Below are 12,592 nucleotides of genomic sequence, written 5' to 3'. Positions count from 1 at the left end.
TAATCAACTACTAGAGAAATAAAAAGTAAAACTGGAACGTTATCCCCACTATGCTACTAGCTCTCAGGATTAGAAAAGTCTGTTTTGCAAACCAGAGGACAGAAGAACTTAAGAGAAGACAAATCACCTATAAAAATTCCACTCCTAAAAAGGCCCTCTCTAATGTTAGAAACTTATATTGGTACCACCTCTTTGGAAGAAATCTGGCAATATCTATCAAAAATTTAAGCTAACCAACCAATTAACAAAAGAAATCTATATACCCTTTGACCCAACTATTGTTTCTGCTTCTAGGAATTACTTTTCTAGAAATATACCCTTACAAGTCTCAAATATATGCATGCACAATGATGATCAATGCAGTATACTCTAAGAAAGAAAGAAAGAGAAAGAAAGAAAGAAAGAAAGAAAGAAAAAGAAAAAGAAAGAAAGAGAAAGAAGGAAGGAAGGAAGGAAAGAAGGAAAGAAAGGAGGGAGGGAGGGAGGAAAAGAAGGGAGGAAGGAAAGGAAGAAAGGAAGGAAGAAAGGGGCTTCCCTGGTGGTGCAGTGGATAAGAATCCGCCTGCCAATGCAGGGAACCCAGGTTCGAGCCCTGCTCCGGGACGATCCCACATGGCTGTGAAGCAGCTGGGCCCGTGAGCCACAACTACTGAGCCTGCGCTGTGGAGCTCACGAGCCACAACTACTGAGCCCGCGTGCTACAACTGCTGAGGTCTGTGCGCCTGGAGCCCGTGCTCCGCAACAGGAGAGACCACTGCAATGAGAGGCCCGTGCACCACAACGAAGAGTGGCCCCCCTCACCGCAACTAGAGAGAGCCCGCATGCAGCAACAAAGACCCAATGCAGCCAAAAATAAATAAATAAAATAAATAAATTTATTTTTAAAAAAAAGAAACCAAGAAACAGCCTACATATCCAGCAGTAGAGGAACAGTTAAATAAATTAAGGTATATCCATTAGAAGAAGACAAATTTCTCTGCACATTTATGGAGAGATCTCTAAGATATGGGATAAGTGAAAAAGTAAGGGCAGAAGAACATATAGAGGAAAACTAGATGACTAGGAGACAGTATCTTTTTATCTTTGAGTAAAGTACCATGTTTATAGGTATTATCTTTTCAAAAAATAAATAATTTATAAAGTATGTATGTCATGCTACCTAGTGTGCATGCATTACCTTTATTTTAAAAGAAACATAAATCAGTAATAAAAATCTGGCTCCATAGGATATGTGGCAGCTCTCTTCTAAATCTACTTGTCATTGCCTCAAGGATACCCAGAATGTATTAGAACAAGGTAAGAAGCAGCACGTTAAGTCCTGTCTAAGATGTAGCCAACTAGGTAAGTAGAACCACAAGTCCATGATGTAGTTAACAGAGCCAGACATTTGATCTACTTGTTCCCAGTTACTCCACATCTGAGCTAACCACTGTGTCCCAGGTACCAAACATGGTATACCTGGTACATGATAGACAATCAAATGTTTCATTGACTGCTCCACCTACCTGCCCTGACAACCCTTTATCATGTCTACTCTGATGCTGGCATTGATGCTCCAGTGTCTTTTACTCAGGCACTGAATTAAATTAAACATTCAGAAGATTTCCTAGGATTTCCACTGCAAGTGAGCACTTCTCAGCAACTCCTCCCTACAATGGGAATTCGCCAAAGAGGTATCTTTGTTCATCTTTAGAAAGACCGATAAGAAATCAAGCATCCTATGCTTGCTAAAGTATATTTCCTTTGTATCTATAAGTGTGACAAACATATACCATCACTCACACACTCATTCATTTTCCAAAGATATACTATACACAGACTCTGTTATTTGCTGCAAGGGATATAGTGATGAATAAAGACCCAGATCCTGTTCTTCATTTCTAGGATTTTAGAAAATAGAGGAACATAAATAACTATAATAATAAGATAAAAAAGTGAAATACACCAGAAGTTTCAGTTCCAGATGAAACTCTATGGGAGTTCAGATGAACTGCGATCATTATTAGCTAAGAAAATTAAAGACAACTTCATGAAAAATGTTGTTTGGAAGAGGCCTTGAAGGGTACGTAGGATTTGAAAATTCACAAATAAAAGACATTCAGGTTTAGGGCAGGGCATAAGCAAAAAAAAATAAAAATAAAAATAAAGGAAGCATACAGAGGACAGGAAGCAGTTGAGACCAACCAAAAAAGAAATTACAGGAAGGTGCATAGTGGGAAACAAGACTGAGAAAGTTGGAAAGAGCTAGGCTTTGGAAGATCTTGAATACTAGGCTAAGGAGTCTTAACTCAGTCTGTAGAAATAGAGCCAATAAAGATGAACTGGAGAAAGGAGAGAAAGATGTCAGTAAGATCAGTCAGGTAACAATAGTTCAGTTAGACTAAAGAAGAAGGAATAGAGAAGCAAAGGTATATATGAAATAGGGAAGAAGACTCAGCAGGACTTGGCGACTGACTGGATACGGGGACGAGAGAAAGAAAACAGTTAAAGACCATGCTGAGGTTTTTGTTTGTTTGTTTAAGACTTTTTTTTTTACTTTTAAAAATTTTTTTATTTTTATTTTTTTTATTTGGCCGAGCCACGCGGCACGTGGGATCTTAGCTCCCCGACCAGGGATCAAACCCGTGCCCCGTGCATTGGAAGCGCGGAGTCTTAACCACTGGACCACCAGGGAAGTCCCCATGCTGAGGTTTTGAAGCTGGTTCCCAGGAAGATGGTAGTATCGGTAACTGGGAACAGATTAGGAAGCAGTAAAGCATGGAAATTAAGAGTATGGGCTCAGGAATCAGACTGTCTAGATTCAAATTCTGCCTCTACTATTTAGTATCTATGTGACCTTGAGCAAACTACTTAACCTGTCTAAGCTTGAGTTTCCTCATCTAGAAAATGGAAATAAGCAGAATCCACCTAGGGAGGTTGTTTTAGAAAAAAACAAAAACAAAAAACTGATGCTAGGTCCCATGTCAGAAATGCTGATTAGTAGGTCTGGAGTGGTCTTTAATGGTCTCAAGCATCTACATTTTCAAAAAGCCTCCCAGGTTATTTGGATTCATAGCCATGACTGAGAACCTAAAGGGTAACGTGCAAACCACGTACTTTAATTAATAGGTAGTAGAGCTAATGTTCATGCAGAAGTCAGTATACAAAGTCAGTAGGATCTAAACCTCAGACACCAAAAGACCAGACTAAGCATTTGGCCCAGTTTTGTTAACAGTCATTCATGAAGAATGGGAACGCCAGAAAAGCTAAAACCGCTACTTTGGGAAATCCTTCTGAGTTAGGTCTCAGGAGCAGCCTGAAAAGAAAATGAGACCATGACACACAAAAAAGAACCGACAAAGAAGCATGGGCCATGCCAAAGGAACCAGGGTTAAAGCATGACTTAGTGACATTCTTCAAGCAGCTCTTCTCCAGTTTTATCAAGGTCAAGGGGATACAGATATAAACTGGAGACTAAAGAGCACTACTGGGATGAATTTACCAAAAGCTGGACTAACAGTCCTAGGAAGGAATGATGGTGGAATCTTCCAGGAAGGTCTCTCAGAACAAAAGAGGCCACCTTGGCTAAATGATTTAAGGTGGGCTCCTGCTAATGACAGTGGGGGTAGGTGAGATGATCCTGAGGTTCCTTTGGGCTTCAGAATTAATGTACTCAACTTCCAGCTGGAAAAGAGTTAGAGGATGCTGTAGTCCCCGCACCCTACCAAGTTCTCTAGGACCTACCTTTAAACTCCATGTTGGCAGCATCATCCAGAAGTTCCTCCTTCATGGTGTTAAGCGTCTCAACGATCATGTCCTTCATTTCCTCCTGCTTTCGGTTGGCAATATTCATCAGTGATTCGTACAACTCATTCTCCTTTTTTCGTGTATATTCTAGACGTTTGGGAGTAATCTGCAGGTCCCGCTGCATGTCAAAGGCCTGGTTAATAAAGATGTCGAGGCAGCGGCAGTGCACCAGGTTCAGGGCCTTGGCTGCGTCCACCAGGTGAGTCTGTAGCACCTGGTGAGAAAATGTGTTCAAGTGTCTCAGCTTCTCACTTTGCTCCACCAACATGCTCTGAGCTTTGGTGTCCTGGCTGGGGGTCCCACAGTTACAGTGACTGCTGCTCAGATAGCCCAGGTCAGTTAGCTGGCGATGGAGTGGTGATCTTTCATTCTCCATTCTTCTGGTGGAGGAGCCGATTATCTCCGAGCCCAGCTTCGGCACTTTGAAAAAGAATACGGGAAAGGAGAAATACTTTCGGATTTCCTGAAGCTCTTGCTCATCCCTTTCAGAGAGTTCATCTTTGTGGAGTGCATAGGTTATCACAGGCAAGAAATCATTCACCAAGTCACCCAGAACATCCACTGTGGGCCGGAGGCCTTGGCACGGTGCTACCACAATGTCCACTTCCTAGAAGGGGAAGAGGGTCATATCAGCACTTCAGGGTCAGAACCAATCCTTGCCTCCCCAAAGTCCCACACTGAGACCAAAATCCAGATCTATGATGGGGCAACTGAACTTCGGTATGCCCCAATCATTTGTCCACCTCCTTCCTTGGTTACCAAGACTCCCTGGTGCAGCCTATGCAGGCAGGCACTCGTCTAGAGAGAGTGAAAAAAAAAATAAGTAGAAAGGATGGCAGTCCTTTTAGCCATTTTAGATAAAAAAGAATATTTAGTCCCTTTTGTTGCTTTGGAAACTCCCATTAATTCCCTCTGATGAAGAAATAAGACAAATAGTAGATGAAGAAAGAACTCTTAACAGACTGGGAGTGAATCTGCCTAGAACATTCCTCCCCCTCTTTCTAACCTGACTAACTCATCCCTATCTTTCTAACCTGGCTAATTCCCAAGGTCCTTTAAATCTCAATGTATACATCGTGTCATACCCCTCGGGAGTCTTTCCTATTACACAATCCCGAGCACTTCTCTACTTCTCCTTTTCTTAATGTTCAACACATTTATAATTTATTTATTTAAAACCTAATTTTTTCCCATTAGCCTATAAACTCTTAGAGGACAGGGACCATGTCTATCTTGTTCACTACTATAACTCCAGTGCCTAGTACAGAGTAAGTCCTTAACTTTGTTGAATCAATCAATCAAGCAGCAAACTAAAGGCTGTATCTGCCAAACATTACCGTCCTATTCTAGGAGTTGGCAGGCATCCCAAAGTCTTAGCCGCCTAAGTCTTAGTAATACCTTTATGCTCATGCTCACTTGCTCTGGCAGAGACTAAGGTTTGCCTATCCAATATTTAACCTCTGCATTATTCGGAAGGCAATGTCTTTTATAGACAGGGGTGGCCAATAACAGGTGGGGCAACAGGAAAGCTCTTTAAAGGGTTGATTCTACTAGTAAGTACACCCTTTGGACTTGCCCTTCTCGCTTGGAGCACAGATGTGACAGACAGAGCAGCAGTGATCATCCTGCAGTCCTTGGGCAAACGTGAGAGTAGAAGCCAGCCCCGAGGATGATGAAGCAAAAAGAAATAGGGGGACTTCTCTGTGGCACAGTGGTTGGGAATCCACCTGCCAATGCAGGGGACACGGGTTCAAGCCCTGGTCCAGGAAGATCCCACATGCCGTGGAGCAACTAAGCCCATGCGCCACAACTACTGAGCCTGCGTGCCACAGCTACTGAGGTCTGCGCGCCTAGAGCCTGTGCTCCGCAACAAGAAAGGCCACTGCAATGAGAGGCCCATGCACCACAACGAGGAGTGGCCCCCGCTAGCCACAACTGGGGAAAGCCTGTGCGCAGCAACGAGGACCCAATACAGCCAAAAATAAATAAATAAATTAATTAATTAATTTAAAAAAAAAGAAAGAAATAGGGAGCTTGGATCTCTGATGACTACAGAGCTGCCACACCAGCCCTCAACTGCCTAGCTTTAGACTTCATTTATGTGAGGGAAAAAAGTAACCTCTGTCTTGCTTAAGCAAGCCCCTATTTTTCTGATTGTTACATACGATGGAATCCAATCATAACTGATAAACCCAACGCCTAAAGTGAGTTTCAAGAATGATCTTTGGTTTAGAAACAACTTTCCACAGGTCCTTTCCCTAGCTAGTAGTTTCTTTTTATTGTTCTACTTCTTTCCTAAGGATCTTGAAGCACTTAAGAGCATGTATTTCCATCCATGCATAGGTTCCTCCAAATCTCTGAAATTGCCTACTTTGCCTGGCACTCCAGACCTAAGTGCTGACCTGGAGACTTGTGCCTATATCACCATTGCAGGCACACCAACTCCAAAGTCTGCAGACTCAAAATCAATCCTTTGCAGAATTCTAGTACATTTTAAAGAGTTATGAAAGAACTCAACACAAATCTGCTCAAGTCTGTGTCCTTAACAGTTATCAGATGTTGCAAATTTACTTTATTTGAAATCTAAGATATGCAGTTTGTTTATTTTCTTTCAGACTAATACTCTGTTTTTATTCCTTTTTTGAGCAAGAGGTATTATTGATGAAAGATTTTTAAAAATCAAAACCTGGGATTTTTTCCTTTTTGATCTCCTCCAGATAAGGAAGAAAGGGCTGGGAAATGCCAGCCTATTGTTTCTTGGAGAGAGAGAGAGAGAGACAGAGAGAGAGAGAGAGAGAGAGAGAGAGAGTGTGTGTGTGTGTGTGTGTGTGTGTGTGTGTGTGTTTTGAAGGACAGAGAAAGAGAGAGAGAGAGAGACAGCGCTCTCCTATTTCCAGCAAAGCACAAAGGTCTCACCTTCTTCCTCAACAAAGAACTCATAAATTTTATTCTCAGGTAGGTCACAGAACTTTCATTTGGCTGGCCACTTTGAACTCCCTAAAGCTAAAAGTGCTTTTACCATCTCAGCATTTGTAATTTGAGCAAACACTGTATAAATCCACATGCTTTCTACCCAAGCCTAGGCCAAGAAGAAATTTGCTGTTTCATGTGTGCCTCGAATTGCATGGAATGTTTTCTGATTGGAAGACTAGTGTGACACTCACCCTGCTATTCAAAACAAGCCCCTTCACTACACTGAGTCACACTGCTGGAGTATCAGTCACTTCATGAGGCACATTCAAAAAGTGGGTAAGTAAGAACTTTTAGGGTTTAGAGTACGACATGCAATTGCCTAAATGCCAACGCTTTAATTACATATAATAATTAGATAGGCTAGAAGAGAATCCCAAGAACTGAAAATTTATAACAAGATAATTATAGATGACAGTGTTTTTTAAAAATATTTTAAAAATTGCTTCTGTCTTAAGTATATATCTTTTTAAAGGTATAAATCAATCAAACTTATTATAGAAATATTAAGGGAAGAAAGCCTAAATATTCAAAACCAAAGTTAAGTGTTGTTTAGAAAGTTTTCAGGAAGAATTTTGTTTGCTTGTTTATTTGATGGATTTTCTTAAAATTCTAAAATAAACTTCCAGGTTTTCCTCAAAGGACCATTTTGTGTGTGTAATACAACCATCAGCCAAAGCTGCCAAGTCCATTTGTAGAACCAATATCCTTTGTAAGGGACAGTTGACTTTAATTGATCATAGTTGCAAATTCATTTCTTAAAAAATGGATTCAGTGGATAAAGAAGATATGGTATATATATATATATATATATATATATATATATATATATATATATACACAGTGGAATACTACTCAGCCATAAAAAGAATGAAATTTGGCCATTTGCAGTAACATGGATGGACTTGGAGAGCATTATGCTAAGTGAAATTAGTCAGACAGAGAAAGACAAATACTGTATGATATCACCTACATGTGCAATCTAAAAAATAAAACAAACTAGTGACTATAACAAAAAAGAAACAGACTCACAGATACAGAGAACAAACTAGTGGTTACCAGTGGGGAGAGGGAAGGAGCAAGGGGCAAGATAGGGGTTATGAGGTACAAACTACTATGTATAAAATAAAGAAGCTACATGGATATATTGTACAATACAGGGAATATAGCCCATATTTTATAATAACTATAAAGGAATATAACCTTTAAAAATTATGAATCACTATGTTTTACACCTGTAACATATTATATATCAACTATACTTCAATTTTTAAAAATTCCCCAAAAATGAATTCTGATGGTAGGTACCGCCTGGTACATCGGCACCTAGAAAGAAGTTGTCTACTCCTAAATACATCTTGTACTAAACAAAAATGGATAGAAAACAAGTACCATGCTCTCTCTTCTCCGTTCCCCAGTTAATTAACTTGTGCAGTCGGTCTCACTGTTCTGACTATCAAGACTGTTGGAAGACAGGCAAAAAGAGCTGCTGGCTGAGACTCTGGCAGCAGTACAAATTAGACTGGAATGTGATATGTGATTCTGCAATACTCACGGCAAAGGGATGACTCATGCCTGACGGTTATAAACAAAAAGGGAAGCCAGCACTGTCTCCTGGAGACAGGGAGTGAAAAAAAATTCACAGAGAGGATGAGCCCTGTTCTGGGCCCTATTATGGCCACCTGAGAGGGAAGACTGACCTCAGACTGTTTCATGGAAGGCTGTATTCCTTCCTGGCACTTAGAACAGTGTCTGGCACTTAATAAGCATCCAATAAATAAATGTGCAATTGGACTTCCCTGGTAGTCCAGTGGTTAAGACTCTGTGCTTCCACTGCAGGGGGTATGGGTTCGATCCCTGGTCGGGGAACTAAGATCCCACCTGCTGCTTGACGTGACCAAAAAAATAGTAATAGTAAATAAATAAATAAATGTGCAATTACTGGATGAATAAATGATGCCTTTACTACTTGCTCAAAACCACTTTCAATCATCATATGTAAAATTTTCTATTTTTAACCCATATCCCACACATTTATCTGGAACTGCTATTTGCATCTACTCCAAGAATGAAGCAGTGAGTAAGCATTTTGCTCCTAACTCAATCAAGGAAGAAGAATCCCAGGGGATCATGAGAGTATGCCATAATTCCCATTTTGAGTCACAGCAAATTCCTAAAGAGATTTCTCTTTTAGAATACATCTGCACAAATCTGTCGAATCTACCTAAGTTGATATATTACCATCAATTTTTTTGGCAAGACTAAGAGAATGTAATAGAAAGGAGATTGCTACTCTGCAAACACCAGAATTTACCTCTCTGGTTTTGTTTTTTATGTAAAAGTTTTTTATGTAAAATGACACTACCTTAAGTGCCAAGAAGAAATGGCTCAATCACTGAAGCCTGACCACTTCCTAAGAATATTGGCTCTTACTGGTGAGGACTGCTTACTCTATGGCTCATGGCACATTACCGAAACTCAATGATAGCTAAGGATGATTATCTTAACTGATGGTTCAAACAGAAGATGATCACATACTCAGGTAGGTCATAAATATCTTTGCTTTCTCTATAGTTCTGAAGCCTCATTACATCACACAGAAGAGAAGTACCTAACTATATAAGAGTCCTGCCCTTGCCCAGCAACTGACACCGACTCGACTTCAATCCCTGTCTCTGTATGCTACCTATCGTCACCATCAATTCTCCTCCCATGCCCACTCTCACAGGGCAATGGGAGGTTTTTCCCATCTGTTTTTACACAGGATTGATTTTTCCTCATTTTTATACAGTTCTCTGAACTATCACTCTTAAATGTCAATTACATATTAAGGTAAATACCTCCCTCTTCTTGTTACATTGTAGAAAATCCCTTTACTCTTGGTCCAAACACTCTCCACTGGGGAGCTGCGAATGACTGAGATGCTTTCTAGAATATAACAGGCCACAAGCAGCTGTGTCAACCCAGAGCTTTACCCCAGCAGTCAGCATAGAACAAATATAAGCTCATCTCCCTACCTAGTAAAAAGTAGGGAGTGGTAACTCAGAGGCCATAACAAGACTTGGGAAAAACCATAATCCCAACCAAAGCCCTGAACTAGCCACAGAAAGCATGAGACCATCATGCTAAAAGTGGAAATATGTTTACAATCCCAAACAGCCCAAAGTAAAGGCTTTAGCTCTGTGTCTCAACTCATAAGCATGAAGCCCTTAAGGATCAGAACTATCTGATTTCATACTGTGAGGAATGAGATAACAGACAAGTTGACAAGAATGTACTGAATAGCCTCTGTGCAGTCTATTGGGTTGGCCAAAAAGTTCGTTCGGTGAGGGAATACATTGTTTAATAAAATTCTTGGTGAAAATGAAAAACGTGTCTTTTATTTTTACTTAAAACCAAATGAACTTTTTGGACAACTCAATACCTTGTGGATATTCAAACATCCAGGTACCCACATATACAGATAAAAGTAGGAAAGTGAAGCTTTATTCTCTTATCACTTACTAGACCCATCAAGAGAGACAACAGTAGAATGCAGAAGAAGGAAGAAGGGGAAACTTTACCTTTTAACTTTATAACTTTAACTTTTGTATTTTTTACCTTTTTTATAACATCTCTCCTTTCATTTTATTACAAAAGCACTTCATAATAATTATGAAGAACTTTGCTTCTAACTAGAGCAGAATAACTCTAAGTAAGCTGGAACCAGAAGGACTTAAGTTTGACAAAAGGAAGGAGTTCCACCGTGGATGGCTGTCAGGGAAGGGACAGGTGACTGAGAGAATAGGAAATCCTCTTCTCAAGGACACTGATTAATCATTCAAAGGGAAGCTTACTAAGTGCCTGACACTGTTCTAGATGCTTTACACCTAGTCTCTTATTTAAGCCTCACACCAGTCCTAAGAGATACAGATTACTACTTCTATTTTACAAATGCGGGACACCCCAGCACCACAGTCACACAGTTAAGTAACCAAGCCAGGATGTAAGTCCAGGCCCACCTAACTACAAAGACTGTGTTTAAACAGTAACTGAAGGTCCACTGTTTCAGGAACTGTCTGGGCTGGTGTTAGGAAAGTTCTGAAAGAAGAATAAAGGATGGACAAGATGATTTCAGGGACCCTAACAGTCCTACTGTCTATGTTAAAAAGTATACACTGGCTATAAGTAAAAGCCCTGCTCTGCTATGAAACAATGCTGCAAAAGAAGTCAAAAAGAAAATATTTTTAATTGCCCAAATAACAGAATTTCTGCCTGCTGACAGTACTTTCAACCTCTGCATCTCTGAATCAGGGAGGATTCCCTACGGCCACCATCCATTACCCAAAGGGAAACACAAACAGATCTTTGAGATAGTGAAAACAGAAAGAGACGCCATTTGGTGCAGGAAAGAGGTAGATAGCATCCTTAAAAAGGGAGAAAACAGAAGAGGAAGATTAAGACCATAATCTCTTGCCAGATTTTCCCCCAAAGAGCTAATCTTAGAAGGCCAAAAATGAATCAGTGGTGGTGAATTGAGAAAATATAGCCTCAGCTTTAAGCTGTTCTTTTTAAGAGGGATCAAGGCTACTATAGTGAGCATAGGGATTTTAAAAAGAATCTTGCCTCTAAACCACATATAACCTTAACAGGTACAATTAACCTATTAAAAGTATTACCAGGTTTCTTGGCAAAGAGCAATGTATTGGTTATATTTCACTATGTATGTTAGTGTGTGTTAGGGGAAAGGCAAGAGCGATGTTAAATTCAAAGAACATAGAATTACTGCCTAGAAGGAACTTATAATTTAGCATTTTCCTGAACTTCCCATATCCTTTTTTAACACATCACTTTAGTTCCCCTTTCTTTTTGCCCCATAAAATCAGGGTTTCTTTAATTATATTTCTAGAATAGCATTATTTCTCTTATACATATTACCCCAACTTTGTTTCTTTTCCCTTAGAAACGGCCATCTTTGACCTAATTCTATATACTCTCTCCTTACAAAAGTATCTGCTTACCTTGAAGATAGTCACCCAAGCTTCTTTCCAACTTTTTACCAGTCAACTGTTATCTTTCAATCTAGATACATTCAAGAGAAGACATGGTATCTAACTAAAAGTAAGCAACACATAAATTTAGTTTCATAAGGCGCCAAAACAAATACCAAAAACAAGACAAAAATTGAGAGAAGGTAGTTTTCTAGCAACAAACAATGTTTAGTAAATTTGGGGGTTAAAATTTTGCATAAATTTGTGATTTTTAGTAAGATACTTTGATTTGGGGTTGTGAAAGTATTAACTGCTGATAAATTAAAACTAACAGTGTCTGTATGGATCAATGGAACAGAATAGAGAGCCCAGAAATAAACCCATACACCTACGGTCAATTAATCTCCAACAAAGGAGGCAAGAGTATACAATGGAGAAAAGACAGTCTCTTCAGCAAGTAGTGTTGGGAAAGCTGGTAGGTCAGTCTCCCAAGGCAATAGAAATAAAAGCAAAAATAAACAAATGGGACCCAATCAAACTTATAAGATTTTGCACAGCAAAGGAAAGCATAAACAAAACGAAAAGACAACCTACAGACTGAGAGAAAATATTTGTAAATGATGTGACTGACAAGGGCTTAATTTCCAAAATATATAAACAGCTTGTATAACTCATAACAAAAAAACAAACAACCCAATCAAAAAATGGGCAGAAAATCTAAATAGATATTTTTCCAAAGAAGACATACAGATGGCCAATAGGCACATGAAAAGATGCTCAACATCACTAATTATTAGAGAAATGCAAATCAAAACTATAAGGAGGCGACAGAGGAATAGATAAAGAAGATATGGTACATATATACA

At 39.6% G+C, this 12,592-nt stretch overlaps 1 protein-coding gene across 1 annotated transcript in view; it reads right to left on the bottom strand.

Moving 5' to 3' along the window:
• DSTYK (dual serine/threonine and tyrosine protein kinase) overlaps positions 1-12,592 on the bottom strand; it is a 54,462-nt gene that overhangs the window by 13,925 nt on the left and 27,945 nt on the right. Inside the window, exon 3 of the mRNA XM_061187429.1 lies at positions 3,724-4,393. Within this exon, the coding sequence (XP_061043412.1) occupies positions 3,724-4,393 (670 nt within the window). The remainder of the gene's footprint in view (positions 1-3,723; positions 4,394-12,592) is intronic.

The sequence above is a fragment of the Eubalaena glacialis genome, chromosome 3 (assembly GCF_028564815.1).
Source record: "Eubalaena glacialis isolate mEubGla1 chromosome 3, mEubGla1.1.hap2.+ XY, whole genome shotgun sequence".
NCBI lineage: Eukaryota > Metazoa > Chordata > Mammalia > Artiodactyla > Balaenidae > Eubalaena > Eubalaena glacialis.
Note: the sequence above shows the minus strand (reverse complement) of the source record. Positions and strands in the feature narration are given on the sequence as shown.